At 42.9% G+C, this 24,275-nt stretch overlaps 4 protein-coding genes across 5 annotated transcripts in view; 3 read left to right on the top strand and 1 right to left on the bottom strand.

The window, feature by feature from the left end:
- The window catches only part of LOC139366535 (septin-8-A-like), a 29,401-nt gene extending 24,511 nt beyond the window's left edge, over positions 1-4,890 (bottom strand). For both annotated transcript variants that reach the window (XM_071104144.1, XM_071104145.1), the window contains exons 1-3: positions 4,668-4,890; positions 1,266-1,380; positions 823-1,018 (exon numbers count right to left, since the gene is read on the bottom strand). In XM_071104144.1, coding sequence (XP_070960245.1) covers positions 823-1,018; positions 1,266-1,380; positions 4,668-4,697 — 341 coding nt within the window. In that variant the 5' untranslated portion in view covers positions 4,698-4,890. The remainder of the gene's footprint in view (positions 1-822; positions 1,019-1,265; positions 1,381-4,667) is intronic.
- Positions 4,891-6,854: 1,964 nt separating this feature from the next.
- On the top strand, positions 6,855-9,205 carry LOC139366088 (ankyrin repeat domain-containing protein SOWAHA-like). Its single transcript, XM_071103181.1, has one exon. The coding sequence runs from the start codon at positions 7,104-7,106 to the stop codon at positions 8,889-8,891; it is 1,788 nt and encodes a 595-aa protein (XP_070959282.1). The 5' UTR covers positions 6,855-7,103; the 3' UTR covers positions 8,892-9,205.
- A 4,576-nt stretch (positions 9,206-13,781) lies between these two features.
- Positions 13,782-16,866, top strand: LOC139366087 (growth/differentiation factor 9-like). Its single transcript, XM_071103179.1, has 3 exons — positions 13,782-14,145; positions 15,349-15,581; positions 15,780-16,866. The coding sequence occupies exons 1-3, from the start codon at positions 13,782-13,784 to the stop codon at positions 16,515-16,517; spliced, it is 1,335 nt and encodes a 444-aa protein (XP_070959280.1). The 3' UTR covers positions 16,518-16,866.
- A 4,440-nt stretch (positions 16,867-21,306) lies between these two features.
- Positions 21,307-23,025, top strand: LOC139366086 (cytochrome b-c1 complex subunit 8-like). Its single transcript, XM_071103178.1, has 2 exons — positions 21,307-21,469; positions 22,483-23,025. The coding sequence occupies exons 1-2, from the start codon at positions 21,316-21,318 to the stop codon at positions 22,575-22,577; spliced, it is 249 nt and encodes an 82-aa protein (XP_070959279.1). The 5' UTR covers positions 21,307-21,315; the 3' UTR covers positions 22,578-23,025.
- The last annotated feature ends 1,250 nt before the right edge of the window (positions 23,026-24,275 follow it).

Raw genomic sequence — 24,275 nt, 5'->3', positions numbered from 1 at the left:
CAGCGCACAGAAAGACAAACATGGATGTGATCAGGATTTGGGCTTTGGAAATAGGGTCAGTTTCAATTACAAGTGAATGGAGAATGTTAGAAAAGCAGGAATTCCTGATTAAAAATCGGGAATAATCACATTCCTGAGAAAAGTGATAAAACAATTCAGGGTCTGAAAACATATACCGTATTTATTCTCAACCTCCTCAACCTCGCATTTTCACCAGAAAATAAATATCCTTGAAAGTTTTCCTTGCTATTCAAGAAACAAACAGTAGAGTATCTGGGTTACAAACCGGCCACGATAACACCGCTCCAGAAATTCCATTTCCCACTCCCCTGTTGTTAGACTATTTAAGTTCCTTTTCAGATGTCATTATGCCCTTCTATTCATCCTCTCCCTACTCTTCCCTCCCCATTTATGGCTGCACAAAGACCTAAAGCCTTAAGCTATGCCAAGCCTTTACACTGTATGTGTGTTGGCTGGAGGACCACTAGTTGAGAGGGCCTGAGGAGGAATGCTGAATGTCCAACTTTGGTCTTCTTATAGTTACAGCCTGTCTGAATACCCTTTAACCACTGAATGAAAGTAGGTTCAGTATCTAGAAACCATCCAAGAAGAAGTGCTATTTTAATGACTAACCCCAACCTGAACCCTGAACTGAACAGTCCTGATGCTATTCCTCTCCCTACAGTACCTTCACAAATCCATGAGCTAAACAATCCCAACCAGATGTCAGGCAAGGTTACTCATCATGCGAGTGTGGTTCACCAAACCACCTCCTATCCGCCTGGCTAACGAAGCACCCAGCTGTTCCTGCACTACTATCACCTCTCCTCCTTGTTGATCTGGTCTCCGAACCCCACGGTGTCGACTACGGTCAGTTTGAGCTGAACGTTGCTCTCCTTCAGGTCGTAGGTCCTGGGCCGCAGGCACACACCGTTCTGGTAGTGGCTGGCCTCCTCGGCCTCAAACAGTGTGTTGAACAGCGTGTTCATCAACGTTGACTTCCCTATCCCTGTCTCACCTGAGAGGAAGAAAAAGAGAGAAGAGTAGAAAATAAGATGGACATTTAAAAAAAGATGTGAGTGAGAAAATAAAAATGCTGTGACTGAAGATGTTTTAGCCTGGGTTCCTGCATTCAGAAAAGATCCGTGCCTTTAGCTACAGTAGAAATAGACTGGCACTAAGGCTGGAGTTGTATCTGTAGTGAGAACTGAGACGTGTTAAGATGTTGCAGGCTGGTGGTAATAATGGAGTCAGACGTCACGTACCGACACACAGGATGTTGAAGCAGAATCCCTGTGTGACTGATTTACTGACCAACTGGTCTGGAAGACTGTCAAACCCAACATGGCCACCCAGCTCCAGGCAACGCTCCTCTTCATTCTGAGGAGAGACAATCACATGTTAGAAATGTGTAAACAAAAAATATACACTACCGTTCAAAAGTTTGGGGCCACATAGAAATGTCCTTGTTTTTGAAAGACAAGCATATTTTTTTTGTCCAATAAAATAACATCAAATTGATCAGTGGATACAGTGTAGACCTTGTTAATGTTGTAAATGACTGTTGCAGCTGGAAACGGCTGTTTTTTTAATGGAATATCTACATAGGCGTACAGAGGCCCATTATCAGCAACCATCACTCCTGTGTTCCAATGGCACATTGTTTGTGTTAGCTAATTCAAGTTCATCATTTTAAAAAGGCTAAATGATCATTAGAAAACCCTTTTTCAATTATGCTAGCACATCTGAAAACTGTTGTCCTGATTAAATAAGCAATACAACTGGCCTTCTTTAGACTAGTTGAGTATCAGGAACATCAGCATTTGTGGGTTCAATTACAGGCTCAAAATGGCCAGAAACAAAGACCTTTCTTCTGAAACTCGTCAGTCTATTCTTGTTCTGAGAAATTAAGGCTATTCCATGCGAGAAATTGCCAAGAAATTGAAGATATCGTACAACGCTGTCCCTTCATAGAACAGCGCAAACTGGCTCTAACCAGAATAGAAAGAGGAGTGGGAGGCCCCGGTGCACAACTGAGCAAGAGGACACGTACATCAAAGTGTCTAGTTTGAGAAACAGATGCCTCAAGTCCTCAACTGGCAGCTTCATTAAATAGTACCCGCAAAACACCAGTCTCAACGTCAACAGTGAAGAGGTGTGGTGGCCTTCTAGCAGCCTGGAGTCGCCTCTTCACTGTCAGGATGAAGGCACAGCGTTGTACGAGATCTTCAGTTTCTTGGCAATTTCAGGATGAAGGTTATATTTAACCCTGACTAATTCTAGATTATATTTAACCCAGAAAGAAGGCCTGACTCTAATTCTAGGTTATATTTAACCCAGGATGAAGGCCTGACTAATTCTAGGTTATATTTAACCCAGAATATTTTTATTTTATTTATTTTTTACCCCTTTTTCTCTCCAATTTCGTGGTATCCAATTGTTGTAGTAGCTACTATCTTGTCTCATCGCTACAACTCCCGTACGGGCTCGGGAGAGACGAAGGTTGAAAGTCATGCGTCCTCCGATACACAACCCAACCAAGCCGCACTGCTTCTTAACACAGCACGCATCCAACCCGGAAGCCAGCCGCACCAATGCGCCGGAGGAAACACTGTGCACCTGGCCACCTTGGTTAGCGCACACTGCGCCCAGCCCGCCACAGGAGTCGCTGGTGCGCGATGAGACAAGGACACCCCTACCGACCAAGCCCTCACAAACCCGGGCGACGCTAGGCGCTGTGCGTCGCCCCACGGACCTCCCGGTCGCGGCCGGTTACGACAGAGCCTGGGCGCGAACCCAGGAACTCTGATGGCACAGCTGGCGCTGCAGTACAGCGCCCTTAACCACTGCGCCACCCGGGAGGCCTAACCCAGAATATTAACATGCAGTCCATGCAATCCATTTTCCCATAGCCAGACACTGAACCTGCGCTGTCTTCAGAGGCTGAGTCCCAAATGGCACCCTATTCCCTAGGTAGTGCACTTGTTATGACGAGAGCTCTATAGGCCCTGGTCAAAAGTAGTGACTACATAGGGAATAGGGTGCAATTTGGGAGTGTGCCTAGACCGTCTTCAGAAACACAGCATGTTGTTATTCACAGCACTGAGAGCTGGGCCGTCTTCAGAAACACAGCATGTTTGGGATCCCGAGTGGCGCAGCTGTCTAAGGCACTGCATCTCAGTGCAAGAGGTGTCACTACAGTCCCTGGTTTGATTCCAGGCTGTATCACATCCGGCCGTGATTGGGAGTCCAATAACAAATAAAATAAAATCCAAATCAAATAAAATCTAACACGGCACACAATTGGCCCAGCGTCGTCGGAGTTTGGCCGGGGTAGGCCGCCTGGTTAAATAATGGTTAAATAAAAAAAACAGAAGGATGGTCTTCAGGAACACAGCATGTTGTTATTCACAGCACAGAAGGATGGGCCGTCTTCAGGAACACAGCATGTTGTTATTCACAGCACAGAAGGCTAGCCATGAGGACAACACAACAATCATCTGTGCCACTGGCCCAGTGCTCTACACACACACACACACACGCACACACACACACACACACACACACACACGCGCACACACACACACAAACACACACACACCCGGGCACAAAGATCCCTCTGTGTAGCTGTTATTTCACACCCTTAACAAACACAATCTGTCATCCGCTTCACATCCATGTGCCGTAGTGTGTGTGTGTGTGTGTGTGTGTGTGTGTGTGTGTGTGTGTGTGTGTGTTGCAAACTGAACTACAGTGATTAATTGAAGGACTAACTAAATAACTATGTGCTCAGAATGAGTGAAAATAAGTAGTTTGGATATGAAGATAAGTAGCCTGTGTTCAAACCTTAAGTTATGACCTGGGGCCTGGGGATCAATTTCTAATTCAGTAGGCTGCCATTACGAACAAACATTGAAGGATGTCATATGTTGACAGATACAAACGTCCTCAGAGTGTATGTGTTCTACTACTGTTGAACTGAGGATTCGTTCAGTTCCCCCATGGAGAGACAAATGGCTGCTACTTACCTACTTCTCCTGTTATCCGCAGGTTAGCTCAAATTCACAACAACTCAAACTAACTAGCCTCTTAGCTAGTGTTGCACTGAAAGTTGAACTCTCCCACCATTCATTGTAGTGATGTAGTTACAATGTGTCAACCCTCTTCTCTCGACAAACATGAAATGCCTTCGTGGCTACAATAAACACGTTCTAAAACTGTTACAATGTTTCAATGACAGTGGCAAATGATACATCTGTGGATCGAATTGATACAATGTAGCATCGAGTGGCTATTGGTTTAACCTCTGAATGACAGCAGAATGAGGTGTCAATATCAGCAATATCAGAAGTGCAACGTATAAAATGCGTCAATTGCATACCTAGCATCAATTAACATTTTATAAACAACCTAGAACAGGGTCGACATAATTATGCGTCAAGAATAGGCTACCGTTCCTCAAAAGCTATCTAGTCTACGGGAAGGAAATCACTGCTCTCCGGGTGTTGATGATACCCCACTTTAGCTGCTGCATATCCGCCTAATCAGCTACTACCGTATACCAGAATATCCCGGAAGGCACATTGCAACAACGTAGGCTATGCATAATGCACTAGGCTGTTAATGCACGATGTTTGTGAAACGCAGCAAATCTCTAGGATACTTACAGCGAAAATGTCTATGTCCGTGGCAGCCATCGTGAAGAAGAAAAGTGTGGGGAGTAGAATTTACGAGGAGCTGTCTTCATCGGGACCTGGTGGTGTTCACGGCGATGGTTGACAGCGGAACGTCTCAATTCATTCTATATGGCTACTTTGTGGCAACACCCCCTATGTGCTGAAATGCAATTTCTTAAAGTCTCACATGCAGTAAGACGGTACTGTACACGGTGGAGCCTCTATTATTGCATTGATTTAGTACTGTAGAGAGGAGACGAATGATGCACCATGAGAACAGATTTACGCACGGAGAAGGAGAAACACAGACAATCTGCGCCGTGTTGGTATGGGCTGGTCCTGATGGTGAGCTGTAAATACAGACTATAAATCAAGAGGTTGGAGAGTGATTTAATTTGATTATAGGCTAATAGTCAAAGACCTGGGAAAAAAAAATATATGTTCCATCCATCATTCATCAAGTACGCATTATTACGCATTAATACGCATTATTACGCATATAAAGGCTAATAACAGGTGTTTTATGAACTGACAAAATGAGAAAAACTATTCTGCTAAAGAAAAACAAGGTGTAAAAGTCAGAGATGGGACCAAGTCACAATTTTGCATGTCCTAAGCAAGTCTCAAGTTTTAAGGCAGTGCATCTCAGTGCTAGAGCGTCACTACAGACCCTGGTTCGATTCCAGGCTGTATCACAACCGGACGTGATAGGGAGTCCCATAGGCCCAGCGTCGTCCGGATTCGCGTTTGGCCGGAGTCGTAAGTAAGAATTTGTTCTTAAGACTTGCCTAGTTAAAGTTCAATAAAAATACATTTAAAAAACCTTTGCGTCTCGTGTCAAGTCCCAAGTAATAGTCTTTGAAACCCAATGCAATGATTTCTGGGACCAGTGAAGTGGCACCACAAGTCACAGAGTGGTGGGGCAAATTGTTTTCTCTGGGGCCCGGGGCATTTCCTAATATGTAGCCTAACCAGGTATAAATCAGGACCCTATAGGGTCTGACAGTGATTAATTAGTAGTTGTAAAAAAGGTATTTATATGGGCAATGATGTGAGTGGGATCAGATTTAGATTTGAGTAATTTAGCAGACTCTTATCCAGAGCAATTAAGGTTAAGTGCCTTGCTCAAGGGCACATCGAGAGAGTTTTCACCCTGTCCGCTCAGGGATTCGAACCATTGGCCACTAGGCTACCTGCCGCCTGGGAAAACAGATAAGTTCTAAACAGGTCACATGGTTGTAAAGAAATTCTGGAAAAACTCCTGGCCCTAGAGAGGATGAAAATCCTGTCAAACTGCAGCAACCGTATTCTCCTTAATATGAATTATATTTTATAACTACTTTCCTTTACACAGACACACCCACTGCAATATGACAATAGAACTCACAGGGCTGAGCAACTGCAATTAAAAAGTAACTCCCAGTCTATTTATGTTTTGGATTGACATTGGATTGAAAAGGTCAAGGTTTCCTAGCCAGCCAGCCCAAGTTTGAATATAGCCTAAAGCAAATATCATCACATAATATTTTCTCCTAAAACAAATAAACGGGCTATAAATAGGCTACATAACATGACCACATCGTTTACCCTGCGGGCTGCGGTTGTTATCAGTAGCCTAGTTGATCAGACTGAGAAATCGTTTTCTTCTTACACAGTTTAGGTGTAGGATGCTGCAACATTTCTGTAAATAGTTATTTCTTGTGTATGTTGTGAGTGATGTGTTATCAAGCTTGCTAAATACTGTAAATACCGGAGGACAGTGGAGCTGAGCACCTCTTGTGCCCGGCCTGCGCAACCTGTGATTTCCGCGAATCTGATTGGTTAAAACACAGAACAGAACGCACAGAACCTGCAGCACTCCCATATGAAGGACAGATAGGCGTTACACAGTGCGCGAAATAACAAATCAAGTCTCTCGCGTCATACAGTTCAAGTCCAAGTTAAGTCACGAGTCATAGATGCTCAAATCGGAGTCGAGTGGCAAGTGTTTTTTTTCTTCTCGCAAATTCGACTCGCAAAATGTGCAACTCTTGTAGTACGTGTCCAAATCACGTGACTCGAGTCCACATATCTGGCAAAACTAGACTAGACTAGGATAGAATGGAATAGAATAGATCATCAATACTGGGAAAATAAAAACGGATGATATCTACACGTGAACGCGCATATGGCGCGCACCGGCCGGGCACGTTTGGCATGCACCCCAAATCCGCAACCTCTCAACCCAATCTCGCGTTCATGCCAAGAAGATAATTTCTCAGGAAATGTATTTGACTAGACACCGGAAACAGCAGGTAGTGGTGGTGGGACCCTCGACGCGAGGGGCATCAATTCTCATAGAAGAAGACGGGCGGGACAGTCGGGGAGTGGAGAGTTTCAGAACAACAATTTAACATTTCTCCTCTATCTAGGTGAACATTGAAAAAGATGGCTTTGACTCAAGAAACTATTTTGACTTTTTTGTTGGAGCACGGGGGCAAAGTGAAGAATTCCGATTTGCTGAATCATTTTAAACCTCAGATCAATTGCAGTGATCCCGCGGAAAAGAAGCACAATAGAGATCTATTCAAGACAATTATAAACAGCGTTGCGGTCGTCAAGCAGATAGATGATGTCAAGTTTGTCGTTGTAAAGAAAAGGTTTCACGACTTTGTGAAAGGTGGAAAGCATTTCACCACTGAGAAGTCGGACTTGGACGAGAGTATTTGCAGTCAAAACACGTCGTTCCCACCCAGTTCTTCAGAACACTGTGAATATTCAGCCATTTCCAAATCTGGTAGGATACTGAACTCTGATATTGAAAATAACAATTCATGTTGTGCTTCAAGCATACATGGAAATTGTTTAAACGATATTGTAAAACATATGCCTCTGCATATAAATGAATTGGGAGGAAGATCCAATGTGCACCCAGCCGGTTATGGGGGTGCAGTTAGGTCAAGTAACCTTATCAAAACTACTTATCAAGAAACACCCACAATCAAGATACTGAATGTTTCAGCTGATCAAGGGATCAGAAAAACTACTGGACCTGTGTTCGCTATAGTGGCAGTGAAATGTCCACCACAATCACAGAGAGAAGATCCAGTACTGATGAGGCAGGATGGATCAAATAACAAAGTGTCTGTGGGACCAAAAACTTCTGAGATTCCAAGCATGTTGGCAAAGAGACCTCCCACTCCTCTACCACCAGAGGCAGCCGTGACTCCTAAACCCCCAGGCAGAGTGAGCTCAGAGTGGGGTACGGGCACCTACACCTCCCCTGGGGCTAAAATCAGACATCCAGAGCTAGGAGAGACGCCATCTGCGTCTCCACAGCTGAGGAGAACCCAAAACAAGCACCCGAAACAAGGGGACAATGTCAAGGATGTCAATAAGTACTCTGAGTCTCAGTCTCCACAGCTGAGGAGAACCCAAAACAAGCACCCGAAACAAGGGGACAATGTCAAGGATGCCAATAAGTACTCTGAGTCTCAGTCTCCACAGCTGAGGAGAACCCAAAACAAGCACCTGAAACAGGGCGATGACACCACCAATGATCTCACCACGGCAGCCAATAAGGTTACCGCTAAAGATGCCAATAAGTACTCTGATCAATCTATCCCTTTGGAAGCTGCAGCTCATGAGTGGCTGGTGAAGTCTGCTGCCGGTCTCTGGGGACATGTCTACAGCCTCCTGTTACAGGATCCGCAGCTGGCCGAGAAGAAAGATTTCATCTCGGGTTTCACTGCCCTCCACTGGGCGGCCAAGGGCGGCAATACAGACATGGTCCGCAACATCCTGGACATCTCCAGGAAGAGAGGCACGGAGGTAGACGTTAACAGCAGAACACAGGCAGGTTATACTCCTCTACACATCGCTGTCATACACGGACACGATGGAGTCATAACCTTGCTGGTGAGAGACTACGGAGCCAGTGTGAATATAAGGGATAATGATGGGAAGAAGTCGTACCACTACCTGGAGAAAGGTGTGTCGTCTGAGCTCAGGGAACTGCTAGGGGACCCACAGGTATCCCAACAGGACAGGTGTCAGGACAAGCAAGAGGACGAGGAGGACAGGGAGCTACCCAGGGGACTGAATACATTGAGCAGACTGATGGGACACAGGAAGAGAAACAAAAACCACGCTGCTGAAGACACAGAGGATGACAGAAAGGATGGGCCACAGTCGTACCATCGCAGACACTTCTCAGACATGTTCTATCATCATTGAATGTTCAACATTTGAACAGAGAATCTATTTAAACCCTCTTGAGACTATATTACAATATTTGATCAAGCCTCAATGTGAATGTTGAGTATTTCACTAAGCTGAACGAGCACTAGTATAAGCCATGTACTGATGGTGACGCAATCTACTTTTCTGGTACTAATATTGTGCCTGTCTTGATTTAGTGGTGAGACATATTTATAGCTATATAAGGACTCCCAAGCTCTTAGGAAAGTTATTGACTGTAACATGTTGAAGTAACACATGTTTTAAATATATACATATACTGACCCAAGTTATTTTATAAAGTTGCATAACAAATACCATTCGTGTTTTCTATGTTTCACTCTCTCTGTCTGCACTGCGGGGGTGTAGTCCTATACTTACAGCCTGGAAACAACCTGTCATTTCATTCATTCAGCCAAACTATACATAGACATACGTCAACAAACCACACCTTGGCAACACCCGAGTGGATCCAAACACCTGCATGTTCTCCATTAACAGTGATGTGTGATCATCACAGTGATCATCACAGTGATCTTGTTTGTCAGGAATGTGTCAAAGTAAAATACATTATTGGGATGTGCCAGTCTGTTCTCGTAACACTAAGAACAGAGCATAACATCTGGGGCGGCAGGTAGCCTAGTGGTTAGAGTGTTGGGCCAGTAACCAACAGGTAGCCTAGTGGTTAGAGTGTTGGGCCAGTAACCAACAGGTAGCCTAGTGGTTAGAGTGTTGGGCCAGTAACCAGCAGGTAGCCTAGTGGTTAGAGCGTTGGGCCAGGTTGCTAGCTCGAATCCCTGAGCTGACAAGGTAAACATCTGTCGTTCTGCCCCTAAACAAGGCAGTTAACCCACTGTTCCTAGGCCGTCATTGTAAATAAGAATTTGTTCTTAACTGACTAGTTAAATAAAAAACTCACGGTTCTTTCTTTAAAAGGTTGCCCTTTTTCCCATCTGATTTAGCTTGCTTCTGTGACATTAATACAGAAGAAAGCAGCCTCTCAGCTTGAGAATGTGATTGTAGGGGAGGGGAGGTAAGTGGGAGGCCATTATACCACGAGTAGCTGGATAGAATGTTGCCTTCGCATTAAATTATCAGCTTTGTTTATATGAAGGCGTGATGGAGGAGTGAGGAGGTTCAGGGCACACTATCAGTATCTCATTCCTTTCCAGATTCCTTAGGCAGTACAGGAGATGTCCAGAAGAGGACAAGATCAGGCATAAATAGGGCCCTGTGTTTTGGACAATCATTCCACTGAGCACACACTGGTTGAATCAAAGTTGTTTCCACGTAATTTCAATGAAGTTACCTTGAACCAACGTGGAAGACTTTGAGGTCTGTGCCCAGTGGGATGTCACGACCTGGATTTTAACCTTTTTATTTAAAGATTTTTCAACAAAGCTTTTCCACGGCAGATGGTCCTGCACCATTCTCAGACAATAGTTTTTTATTTTTGGTGTAATTGTCATTTGTGGAAAGGCTCAAAATAAAGGTTAAATCCGAGGTCATGTAACATGATGATAGCCCAAAACACAGGGACCTAGACATAAGCTATTCTTCACATATGACCAGTTTGGTTTTTAGAAGCTTTTTAATTTAAAAGTGGAATCAGCGATATAACATTTAGATGCACAAAGTAAACAGCATACTTGGTCAACTTCTGCGAGGCTCAACTTCTCCGCTGTTTTGGTCCCCTGACAACCACGCTTGCGCAGATACTGATAGCGTCTTGCATCTCGCTCCTCTCAACATCTGCGGTGTTGCTCGTGGCAACGTCATTTTGCTGAGTCTACCTTTAAGCAATGATTGTGTCAAGCCATTTGAGATATTTTTCTACTAGCTTAGTCGTTCAGACATAAATTCACCCTCCCGGTCGTAAACAGGCTCACACATGGCTGGGATTCGTCCGGGGTTAAATGGGTTATTAAAAGGTGCGGTCTGTGATATGTCCCTGTATATCCCTTAGTGGCAGGGCTCCCGATGGGCTGAAACACGAGTCTCAGATTGCAGCTTTAACGTCTGTGAGGTTAGTTATGTGAGGAGCAGTGAACTGAACATGCTACCTGCCTGCCTGTCTGGCTGCACGCACGCGTCCCCCCATTTATGATTCCATTGCTCCCCATTCTGTGTGGGTAGAATTCTGCCCGGGGAGGGTTCTCTTGTCTCACACGTCTGTTTGTCAGACAACATGACATTTGAAATGGCATTAAAAATCACCACATAATAATTACAATTGGGTGAGTGTCAATTCCATTTCAATTGCTGAATTGAATAAGAATTTAATCCGGAATAGAACTCAATTCCAGAACTGACTGGAATTTAGATGGAATTATTAACAGAGTCGTAACTGTTCCCCATTAGTAAACCATTAAGCATGAATGAGGGGTACTATTAGTCACTTATCACAACGTCATTACCCATCAGCCATCACTGCAACACCAACCACGCGTAAGGAAACAAGGAGTCCGCCTTCTGTTATTACTCTGGCAATAGACGAGGAGCAGTTTAGAGATGACGAACAGCTGGCTGCTCATTCATGTAATTATCTGTATTGAGTCAGGTTGGTGTGGCTCATCATAGCATACTTGTATCACCTCAACCTCTCAGAAAACCTCTGATTTTTGTAACAAATTTTACCCAATCTTTGCAGTGTAAAAAAAAGTTTCCATGTAGAGAACACAACATTAAATTTTAAATTGATCCAATGCTACATTATAAAAAAAAAGTTGAAATAATTTTAATCAGCTTATGCATCTTTTACACTGATTTATTTTCACCAAAGACCAGCTATAGTGATGACAGGATTTGGAATACAGGCAACAATAGTGATGACGGGATTAGAACACAGACAATAGTGATGACATGGTCTGGAATACAGACAACAATAGTGATGACGGGATTAGAACACAGACAATAGTGATGACATGGTCTGGAACACAGACAACAATAGCATAATAAGTGCTAGTTTGTTAAACAATGTGCTATTGTCTCTCTGTCTGGGGAGAGGGCAGCACTCAGAACGGTGATGATCTATTCAGTTAAACAGTTGTATTCACTGTGTCACCGTGGCCATTCAACCCTGCTAATTAGGTATCGTCCTTCTATGGGCTTGTTCGGTCTCTTTAGGCCACCCTGGCTCTGTGAAACGAACAAAAGCTGTCATTATTATAGAATAACTTTACCATTAAGGTTCGAGCCCTGAATGCTGATTGGTTGAAAGCCGTGGTACACCACGGGTATGACAAAACATGTTTTTTTACTGCTCTAATTACATTGGTAACCAGTTTATAATAGCAATAAGGCTCATCAGGGGGTTTGTGGTATATGGCCAATATACCACAGTTAAGGGCTGTATACAGGCACTCCATGTTACGTTGTGCATAAGAACAGCCCTTAGCCGTGGTATATTGGCCATATACCACACCCCCTTGTGCCTTATTGCTTAAATAGACCACATCACCCTCTGTCTACATGAAACTGTCAGGGGAAATAACGTTCCACTTAAGTGAAAAGATGAAGAAGTAGTGCCTCTCATATAAATATAGGCCTACCAGACAACCTTTATCCTTAGAGGTGCTCTAGGCTAACTACAGTAAAGGGCCTCTCTTTTAACAGGACTCCCCATTCCCCTACCCTTAAACACTATTAAAGTATGGCCTGTGTGGGGTTGTATAACAGTAACTGGTACTTTCATAACCCCTTTCTACCCCTAAACTCATGGAACACTGAGCAGAGAACTGGTAAAGACCCAGTGCAGTAAAGACTGTGATTTTCCTGTGTTTTATATAACTTTTCACACTATTAGGTTGTAATAATAATGTGAATTTTTAACAATAAAATAAGCTACTGTTGTTTCTTTTTTACCATTTTAATGGAAAACAATCACAGTAATGTACATAATTGTTACCCAGAAATGATTTGATATTGAGATAAAAAGGGCTGCATTGGTCCTTTAAAGCTGTTCTGTTCCAAGAAGCCAGTCAAGTGTAAGAGTTCGGGAATGCTGGAGCCTGAAATAACACACACAAGGATGTACAGGAGGGTACAATAGACAGACACACACACTCATGTGAGCACACACACACACACACACGTGAGCACACACACGCATGCACTCATGTGAGCACACACACGCACACACACACTCATGTGAGCACACACACACACACACACACACACACACACACACACACACACACACACACACACACACACACACACACACACACACACACACACACAGAGAGAGGTTTGAGAATCAGTCAGCACAAGCCCACCCTGACACAATCGGCCTTCTGATGTAAGCTGATTTTTGTGGTCACAGTTAATGTTTACTGCATTCATGACTTGGTTCATTGCAAAGATGATGCTCACTTATAATCAGTCCTTCTACTATACACTGACAGTTGAAGTTGATCCTTGGGAACGTTTCATATTTATACAGTATTCTGTGTAGATAACAAAATATCCATTACCTTCTTCAAAGGTCCCTTACATTTCACTTCTGGGTTTTGATTCGTCTTCTTCTTCGGTGGGGTTTATCGGCGGTTGGCATCCAAAGTTATGGTGCATTACCGCCACCTACTGTACTGTGGGCTAGAGACAGGGAGGAACAAAATCATACCGTTGCTCTTAAAAAAGATAACAAAATATTTGAGACTATATCTAATAATTCTACTCAATATACTCTTTAAACTAATTTCCTGTATCCCCTTACCAGATCCCTCATACCAGATCTCATCCTATCTCTTTCCCTCTGATACTGCCCACACTGCAGCGAGACATGCGTCCCCTGGGTTGATTGCGCACACCTGTTGAACTTCAGTGACATGTGCATAGGTTTATTGACCCGAGGGAGTTCTCCAAGTTTTGACGGACTGATTGACAATGGAGACTCCTCTCCACTTGACTATTGTTCTCAATTACCCGACCTCTATTTTACTACTCTTGATCGGCGGCTTTTCTCTTGGATCGTCCCCGACCACGTCAAATCTAGCTGACGAGTTTGGCGATTTTACTTTGTACCAACATGGCAATATCTTGTCACCCCTTCTGAAGGCGCTGACAGCACAGGGAGTTCCATGGCAAGACACGGCCCCAAGAATGAAACCTGATTCGAGATATGTTCGATACATGAAAAGACTGTACAGGATGTCTTCGAGACATGAGAGGAGTTTGGAAGGGAACAACCACCTGTACAACACAGTTCGACTTATAACCCCGCGGGGTGAGTGCCTGGAGCAAAGCAAAGGTGAGCTCTTAAGTTTTGGGTGAAACTTAATTTACATGGAAATGCAATGGCGTGAGTGAGGTCTGTTTTACATAGGGACACTAGTTCAAAACCGAGTGTACAAAATATTAGGAACACCTGCTCTTTCTATGACAAACTGACCAGATTAAAGTTATTATCCCTTATTGATATCACTTGTTAATTTCACATCAGTCAGTGTAGGTGAAGGACAGAAGACTGGTTCAAGGATTTTTAAGCCTTGAGACAATTGAGCCATGGATTGTGTATTCCATCAAGGCTGACTCTAGCGTTTTGGGGACCCTAAGCAAGATTTGTGCATGTGCCCGGAAGGTTTTCTGCCATGTTTACTACAAGTTTAGATAGCTGGCTTAACTAACAATCTGAAAATTGTTAGCTGAGCAATTTGAGTGACGGACAAAATAAATAAAAAAATTCTGATTCACAACCAAGTTTCTAACTTGCATCTTGTTTATTCTACTATACTAACTCTCAACAGGAAGTTGAGACCCCACTGAGTTAATAAAATTAAAAAAACCTAACCCTAACCCTTTTTTTGGGGGGGGGGGGGGGGTCGATGTCCCTAGCAGCCTGGGGTCCTAAGCGACTGCTTATGCCAGGAGTTGAGTGTGCCAAGAGGGTGAATGGGCAAGACAGATTATTTTAAGTTCCTTTGAACAGGGTGTGGTAGTAGGTGCCAGGCACACCAGTTTGAATTTGTCAGGAACTGCAATGCTGCTGGGTTGTTCACGCTCAACAGTTTCCTGTGTGTATCAAGAATGGTCCACCACCCAAAGGACATCCAGCCAACTTGACACAACTGTGTGAAAGCATTGGAGTCAACATGGGCCAGCATCCCTGTGGAATGCCTTGTAGAGTCCATGCCCTGATGAATTGAGACTGTTCTCATGGAGAAAAGGGGTGCAACTCAATATTATATTCCTAATGTTTTGTGAACTCAGTGTATTTGATGTAGCCTAGTTTTTAGAACTGAGCAAATAAACAGAAAGTGCTGACTTATTCCGACACATTTGGCCCCCCCCATGCATTAGCATCCCCATGCATTAGCATCCCCACGCATTAGCATCTGGGTCTGGTCTGCTTAGTTTATTGACTGTATATGAACCAGAAAAAATAAGCAAGTGAGGTGTCTCGCTTCCTCTTCAATCTCTGGTTCTTCATCTTAATTTCCAATGTTTCCTACAGAGTTCTTCATGCAACACCTCTCCTACAATCTGGACCGTGTCAGAGTCAAGGAGCAGCTCCTAAAGTCTGTCCTGCTGTTCTCCTTTGACCAAGAGCAGGCCTTGTCCATGACTACCCAATGTTACCTAGATGTGAAAGAGCAGGCTGCCCAGGATCAGTGTCTTCTCTGCCCCAGCACCCATCACTCAGTCAACTTCCTGTTCCACACGGACCGCAGGAGGAAGTGGGTTGAGGTGATTGATGATTTAGTTAAATCTAATTAAATGGAAACAACTATTTCTTCCCTTAGGGATATTGTATTAAGACTAAAAAGGGCTTTATTTGATCATTTCAAAGCACAATTCGACCACATATGTGGATACACTGCATTTACAATCACAGAGGATGTTAAACCACAATAATGTTAACCTATTTTCATTGTGGTGCTCAAGGTGGACATCACGGCGTTCCTCCAACCTCTCATCCAGTCCCACAAGAAGGACATCCATTTGCTGATCAACCTGACGTGTGTGGAGGGCAGAGGCAGGGAGGCTAAGGCTGGAGGAGAGGAGAGGAGCGGTAGGGGCCCCGTGGAGCTCCACCTAAGGTCTCCGTCCTTGCTCCTGTACCTCAATGACACCAGCGAGCTGGCACACCAAAGATGGCTGCCCACCAGGTCACAAGGTCATCCGAGGTCAGCCAATGAGATGGACACCTTTGAGAGCCTGGCGGAGTTCAAACCAGAGCGAAGGATCAGCCGGAGCAAGAGGAGAAGACTGAGGAGAGAATCTCCAGATCTGTTGACGAACAACGCACGAGGCAAAACGAGCCCGAAGACCATCCTCCCGGACCTCCTCCCGAGTTCTGACTTCCCTACGAGCGACTGTGCTTTGTACGACTTCAGAGTGAGCTTCAGTGAGCTCAAACTGAGCCATTGGATCATTTTCCCCCACAGGTACAACCCCAGGTACTGTAAAGGCACCTGTCCCAGGGCTGTGGGGTTCATCTACGGCTCCCCCAGACACACCTTCTTCCAGAACATGATCTACCACATACTGGACTCCTCCGTGCCACAGCCTTCCTGTGTTCCCTTGGAGTACATCCCCCTGAGTGTTTTAACCCTTGAAGGTGACTCCATTGCCTACAAGGAGTTAGATGAAATGATCGCTACGAGGTGCACATGTCGCTAAAGGCCCACCTCCAGGGTCCGGCTCAATTCCATTTGAACTTGGTGTAAAAACTGAACAATCTCAACTGAAATTCCAATTGTTCTCTATACTTTTCAATGTAAAAAAAAAATCCTCTCGCTCGGGCTGATCCTTCGTTCTGGAAATTGACTGAATTGAAATGGAATTGACCCCTACCTCACTGTTTTACCAGCCTCAACACTTTGACTGTTAACCTACCTTCTGCACCAACTGCCGCTAGACTTATTCCATCCTCCTCAAGCGCATGACTTTAGCAACCTTTGACTTTTTCACAATCGCCTATGTAACATCCTGGTCTGGGGACTTCATGTCAAGTCATCAGTGTCTTTGTCAAAACATTAGTGCGTGGAGTTAGAGATTTTTTTATATCTAGAACAGATGCATATCTAAATAGAAAATATGGCATTGATTTCCTTTGTTTACATGTTTATGTGATAGGCAGGAATGTTGTGAAGATGTCTTATCCCTGCACTTACTGTCTGGTTTGTTTGCTTTGTTTGTTTTTTTGCATTGCGTTGACACATGAGAACATGGATTGATTTTTAAGTTATTAATTTTGTTAATTTATTTTGGGTGTTCTGCCATCTTTAGTCTCTTCTTTCACAATAACTGGTACATTTTGTTCTGGACAAAATATTTAAAAAAAAGTGGTCCTATATACTCGTATCCAACACTTTCACGTTTCATTTTATTCCTGGGGATTGCAGGCTGTTGTTTCACAGACAAACTCTTCTTTCATACGGTCCAGAATGTAAGTTATATTTTATAGACAACTTGATTTGTGTGTGTATTTATTACCCTCTGGGTCATGAAATGACTGCATACCTAATATATTGACGAATTTAACTCAAATGCAAATGAAATGTACTGTACGGTTTTGTTCGGCTCACTGATTATCACAAAAAAGAATAAATGAATAATTAGCTAAATATTTCCTTGAAAAAAAATAAAGAGCATGCATAGATCCTTGAGTATTTATTCAATATAAGTTGTAAGTAAGTTGTATGGTTGTTTGTTCTGACATAAATACACATTTGACTGCTGAGACACACACCATTGTGTAGCGTAAAGTTTGTGCGTCTGCAATCATGTCAGAATTTGCTCCTATACTAGATGGAGAGTTTACACACTGCTTGACAAAACTTTATCAGCTTGATTTTTCTGCCTTGTGTGGGATCAGAAGTGCCATGCCCACAGGGGCACGTGTCCCCTCAGATTGGTCTGACTGCACTTTCAAAGTTCTTGCCATTTTCCAGATGGACTGACCTTCATGTCTTAAAGTAATGATGGGACTGTTGTTTCTCTTTGGCAGGAACAGCTCAAATAAACATAGTATGGACTTGGTCTTTTACCAAATAGTGCTATCTTCTGTATACCCCCCAACCTTGTCACAACACTGATTGGCTCAAAGTGCATTAAGAAGAAAATAAATTCCACAAATGAACTTTTAACAAGGCACACCTGTTTATTGAAATGCATTCCAGGTGACTATCTTATGAAGCTGGTTGAGAGAATGCCAAGAGGGTGCAAAGTTGTCATCAAGGCAAAGGGTGGCTACTTTAAAAAATCTCCAATATAAAATATATTTTGATTTGTTTAACACTTTTTTTGGTTACTATGTGATTCCACATGTGTTATTTAATAGTTTTGATGTCTTCACTATTATTCTAGAATGTAGAAAATAGTAAAAATAAAGAAAAAATCTTGAATGAGTAACTGTTCTAAAACTTTTGACCGGTACTGTAGATGATAAATACCTTAGTCAGAAATCCCAGGAGTGGTCAGTGCACGTCACCTGACCCGTATGGTAAATTTCAGGAAGGAGAAAAGCCTGTGGATATTATTGTTGTTGGAGGAGACACTACCTGAATATGTGAAGCTTGGATATGTGAGGTATGCATTGATACCATCTGTGTCCCAAACCATTACAGTGTGGGAATTGTAAAGGATATGGTCATGTGTCAAATGTTTGCAGACAGGAGAAGTATGATATTGAAGAATCTGTCAATGAAAATGTTACAACTGTGGTGGGGATCATACTCCAGACTTCCTTGGGTGCCCTGTTAGGGTAAAGGAGGTTGAGGTGTCAAGGATCAGATTTATACAGTTTATCTCCTATGTGGAGGTGGTGAAGAGAGTCGAAGGGGAAAGAGGAAACAGTGTTGAAGATATGGAGGTGGATGCATTGCAACCAGTTGATAATATTTTAAGTCAATCGGGTGATCTGGATACAAAGTGGATTTTGTGGTATTTATAGCTTTAGTGATTTATTGTACAGTACAAGTGTCTAAGAAGTCAAAGAAGCTGGATATATCTGCAGTCGAGAAGTTTTTGGGGCTGCAAAACTTCACGGCAGAAGCACTACAAGAACTTTTGTCGCAAGGAAATGTCCCGCCCTCACAGGACGCTTCTGAGCCTGTGTTGGGATCTGATTAAAATAAAACATTTTTACAAAAAAGCAGGTTGATTTTGTTTGGTTAACTTCTTTTTTTGGTAGTTAGTATGATATTTTATTTTTACCCACATTTTTTCAAATTTTTGGGATCCTTATTGTCAATCCGCGCAGTAGTTGGCGGAATGCACATATAATTGTTGCGAACGCCGTTATACCATAGAAGAAAAAGAACGGAAGTGACGTAAAGGCTTGCTTCCGCTGGACGTTGAACCAAACCAGAGCAAAGACGTCATAAACCGCTATTAATCTGGGTCTTGAGTAGCAGTACGGTAAGAGATACTGAAAGTTGAAGGTTTTGTGGTTAATTTTACAATTTGAATCACCTGTATACGTGTCATCTGTGTTTGTCTTGGGGATTTTACGAAATTTTAATTATTGGCGTGAATGTCAAGCAAGGTCTTCACGTTAGCTATGGAGGTTAGCTACTGGCTAACTTGTAGCAGGTTGGTCCCGTTTGCAATCACTTTTGTGCAATATTTTTCTAGGTAGCTAATTAGCTAGGTTGTATCGTCTTCATATTTTCTACTATCTGTCAGACACGAGTTTACGTGTTGTAATGTCACTGGCGAAATGACATGTCATCTAATGTTTGGTGTTGATGTTAACTTGGCTAACGTGGTAGTTAGCTATCAATCTAATTTAGCTCGTAACGTTAGTTAATGTAATGTTTGGTATCCAGTTATGCTTGGAAATAAAACGAAGGTATCACGTTCACATTTCTAATCCAGTCTATTGACAGTTACATTTTTACTAACAACCATAACCAATTTGTTCTTTTATAAATGTGATTACATGAAATGTCTATATTAGTCAGAATAGATTCCGACCCTATTCTTACTCAGAGCTGCACTGGGGTCGGACAGGCTTCCTGTTTAGGTTAAGACACTAAGGAGTCGGTACCGGATATGGCTCTGGAAACATACCTAAATCCAGGGATGAGAAATTGCGTTGTATTCAGAATTGTCCTATTATCCCAACACGTTTTAATAGCACTCCTTCAATATTCTCGGTGTAACAGTTGGAATAATGGGACAATACAACACCATTTCTCATCAATAGATTGAGGTACATTTTTAGAGCCATATCTCGCGCCAGCGCCGCTGTGTATTAATCTAAACAGAAAGCCTGTCTGACCCCAGTGCAGCTGTAAGTAAGTGAAGGGTGGTAATATATTCTGACTACTATTGTGGAAGACTGGCTGGTTGCCAATTCTTAAGAGGAGGAAATGCACGTTAGCCTGGCAACCCAAACTCCTTGCTCTGGGCCAAACGTTATGCCCACGGACCTTAGTTTCTTCTCCTCAATGAATCGGAGTACCGCCATGACGATTTTCTAGAACGCAAACATTCTTACTGTTCTGATTTGCCCCAGAAACCGATGGATTGGGCCAGAGCCAGAACACGTGGGTAAAGCTGCTTGACTTTGTTTTTGTAAAACATCTCAAATTTTTACTTCACCACAAACTAGGACTGACCCCATTTAGTCGATTGTTTGGTCAATAGGGTTGGTCGAATGAGATTACTTTAGATGAGCAGTAGCAAAAAAAAATCATGGTATACAAGACACCTGAGTGTCCATCCATTGTGGAGGCCGTGGGGATGTGATAATAAAATTGTATAAGGTTATTACGTAAGAACAATGGTGTAACACTAATAAAAAAAACATATTTTCTAACAAATGTGCTTTCTTCCGTGTTGGATAGTGTTTGCTGTCTGTGGTTCTGAAACACATCAGTGCGCTGTTGAATTGGTGCCTTTTCCCAAACCATGTTGCGAAGTTAACCAGCATATTTGTGTTGAGAACAATTCAGTGCAGGTAGCAGCAGAATGAGATGAGAACAGCCCTTGTCTTATTGTCCAAGAAAAGTGAGAACTGAAGAAACCCCATCTTAATTCTATAATCAATAACCTTAAAAAGACAGTGACTGACTAGCACCCCTTTCTCTCTCTCCTCCCTGTTGCAGCGACCACCACAGAACATCGGTGCTATTTTAACAATGCCGCAATTCTGAGCCCGGCCCAGTACGATCAAATCAATTGCTGATCGGACTCCCTCTAGTCATTTGTCTTAATTAATCAAGCTTAAAGTATCAGACAAGCTCAGTGCATATAGTTGATTTGATTAAAACACATAGGATGTGTTAATGTATGGAGGAATACACATTACATTTTTTGGGGGGGACTAATCAATTGTTCCAAAGAATGTGACTTTTGGTGGACCAGTATATTGTTAGTTGTGTGACGACTGCATTGCAACATCTAAACTACTGTACCTTTTTTCCTCATCGATACTCCTACCTTGTCATTTCAGATCTCTCTAGACACCATGGGTCGCCACTTTGGAGATTTGGCCAAGATCAGGCATGTGATCACCTACAGTCTGTCCCCCTTCGAGCAGAGGGCTTTCCCCAACTACTTCTCTAAAGGAATCCCCAACGTCTGGAGACGATTCACATCATCCGTCTTCAAAGTTGCTCCCCGTAAGTAATCCCAGAGTTTGGACGTTGGTTTTAGTGAAGAACCAGGCAGGATATTGTTAGTTATCAAACATCTCCAGACAAAGTCTGGATTTATTTCTGCTCTAGTCTTAATAAATATGGCCTCATAGCCCAATATTAGACCACTGATTAATTAATTAATAATATGAGGTCTAAGGGCAGTCCATAGCGACAACGATTGAAATGAGTCATGTTCCACTGACTACCTGGTAGCAGCATGTCCGATGTCCGGTGTCTACATCCATAATCAGTTCTCCGGTTGGAGAATCACCATTTGCATCGCTGGGCAGTGAACAAGAAACTATTAAATCCAGTTTAGATGCTACCATCCCCAAAATAAAACATGGAATTCATGTTTGATCTCACTTTGCGTGCACAACGGTCTGTTTCACACCGGTTTCTGTTAATCAGCCTCACCATATGGGCACCATGCTGCCTCAGACATGATGTAGATGAAACGTGTGCACGCAAAGCCAGAACAAAACATTGGCATCCATATTAGTTTTCGATTTGGGGAGGAGGTGGGGTAGCATCAACTGATTTAATAGTTTCTTGTTCACTGCCCGGTGACGCAAACTGTGATTCTCCAATCGGAACAGTTCTACTGATTTTATGGATGTAGCTTGGGACCTGGGACACATGCTGCGAGCAGGCAGTCATTGGCAGACCATGACACATCTCACATGTTCATCTCACTATGAAATGCCCTTAAACCTTTAAATTAATGAGAGGTGTAATATTGGCTGGGCCTCATGTAGATATTCTAAAAAGCCATGTCTGTTGTGACTTAGTCTACGCGAACGGTGCTCTGAGGCACACTGTAAAGACCTCTTTCGATACAATTTGTCTGCCCGTGTTAAAATCACTGACTCTTTGGATGTTTTTAAATAGCCTAACTCTACATTCATTGCTTCCTGTATATTTCAGTGTATGCCTCCCAAGCCACATCCCTGTTTTCAGTCGCTAACCGGTCTTCTCCTGTTCTTCTTTTCCAGCAATGATCTGCATGTACCTGACATACACCTGGGGCAACCATGTCCACTCAGAAGGAAAGAGGAAGGTTGCTGCAGACTACGAGAATGAAGAGTGAAACCTTCCATCTTGCTCTCTCTGTCTATTCCTGTTTAAACCTTCACTGTATGTTTTGTCAATAAAGACAATATTTATCTGAATGTTTTTCCTATAAATTTGATACCATCTCACCTGTATATTTGAAATGAATGGTTTGCCATCTTTCACATGACGGGACACTGCAGAGATGTATAAATAAGAACGATGTGTCACTTAGAGTAAAATTACAATGCAATATTACACCGCAATGAGGTTACTGCCCAATGCAACAGGTCTGTATACAGTATAGTATACTGTCTATACGGCAGGTAGCCTAGTGGTTAAAGCGTTGGGCCAGTAACGGAAAGGTTGCTGGATTGAATCCCAGAGCTGACAAGGTAAAAAATATTTTCTCCTGCCCCTGAACAAGGCGGTTAACTCACTGTCCCCTGTTAGGCTGTCATTGTAAATTAAAGGTTTGTTCTTAACTGACTTGCCTAGTTTACATTTTTTTAAATGTAATTATTTTAAGTAGTGGGCTAAGTCAGCCTATAACACCATAACCTTTCTAATAATGGAATTGTAATATCATGCAAGAAACAAGTTTAATGTCATTATGGTTCTAGACTACGATAACACCTTTCAAGAATGATTGAGTATTTCCTGAGTTAAATTAACCATAAAAATAATCTAATTCAATACATATTGTACCTTTGAATAATTTGTCACAAAAGGATCCAGAATGGTCCATATAATTAATTAATGGATTTGGCTATTTCAGCTCGTTACTGACGGGTGTATAAAGTTGCGCACACACAGCCATGCAAACCACAGACAAACATTGACAGAATGGCCTTACTGAAATCCGTCAGGAGAACACTACCTGCCTGAATGCATTGTGCCAACTGTAAAGTTTGGAGGAGGAATAAAGTTCTGGGGCTGTTTTTCATGGTTCAGGCTAGACCCCTTAGTTCCAGTGAAGGGAAATCTTAACTCTACAGCATACAAAAAATGATTCTGTGCTTTCAACTGTTTCAGCATGACAATTTATTTTACCTTTATTTAACTAGGCAAGTCAGTTAAGAACAAATTCTTATTTTCAATGACGGCCTGTTCAGGGGCAGAATGACAGATTTGTACCTTGTCAGCTCGGGGATTCGAACTTGCAACCTTTCGGTTACTAGTCCAACACTCTAACCACTAGGCTACCCTGCCCACAATGCCCCAGTGCACAAAGCGAGGTCCTTACAGAAATGGTTTGTTGAGATCGGTGTGGAAGAACTTGAATGGCCTTCACAGAGCCCTGACCTCAACCCCATCGGACACCTTTGGGATGAATTGGAAAGCAGACTGCGAGCCAGGCCTAATCGCCCAACGTCAGAGCACGACCTCACTAATGCTCTTGTGGCTGAATGGAGCAAGTCCCTACAGCAATGTTCCAAAATCTAGTGGAAATCCTTCCCAGAAGAGTGGAGGCTGTTATAGCAGCAAAGGGGGATGCAACTCCATATTAATGCCCAAGAGTTTGGAATGAAATGATCGACGACCAGGTGTCCACATACTTTTGGTCATGTAGTTTAACATGAACATGCCGTTCTTGTGCTGGTCTCTGTAGACATCCGCGTTGCTTCCAACAATTTTCAAATGCTTTGGCCCTAGTGTCTGGTTTTCGAGACTTGTGCAATCTTCATCATGGGACTTTTATACTGAAATCTATAATGTTGAGGTGTACAACGTG

The sequence above is a fragment of the Oncorhynchus clarkii genome, chromosome 14, assembly GCF_045791955.1.
Source record: "Oncorhynchus clarkii lewisi isolate Uvic-CL-2024 chromosome 14, UVic_Ocla_1.0, whole genome shotgun sequence".
In the NCBI taxonomy this organism is placed as follows: domain Eukaryota; kingdom Metazoa; phylum Chordata; class Actinopteri; order Salmoniformes; family Salmonidae; genus Oncorhynchus; species Oncorhynchus clarkii.
This window is presented reverse-complemented; position numbering and strand designations above follow the sequence as displayed.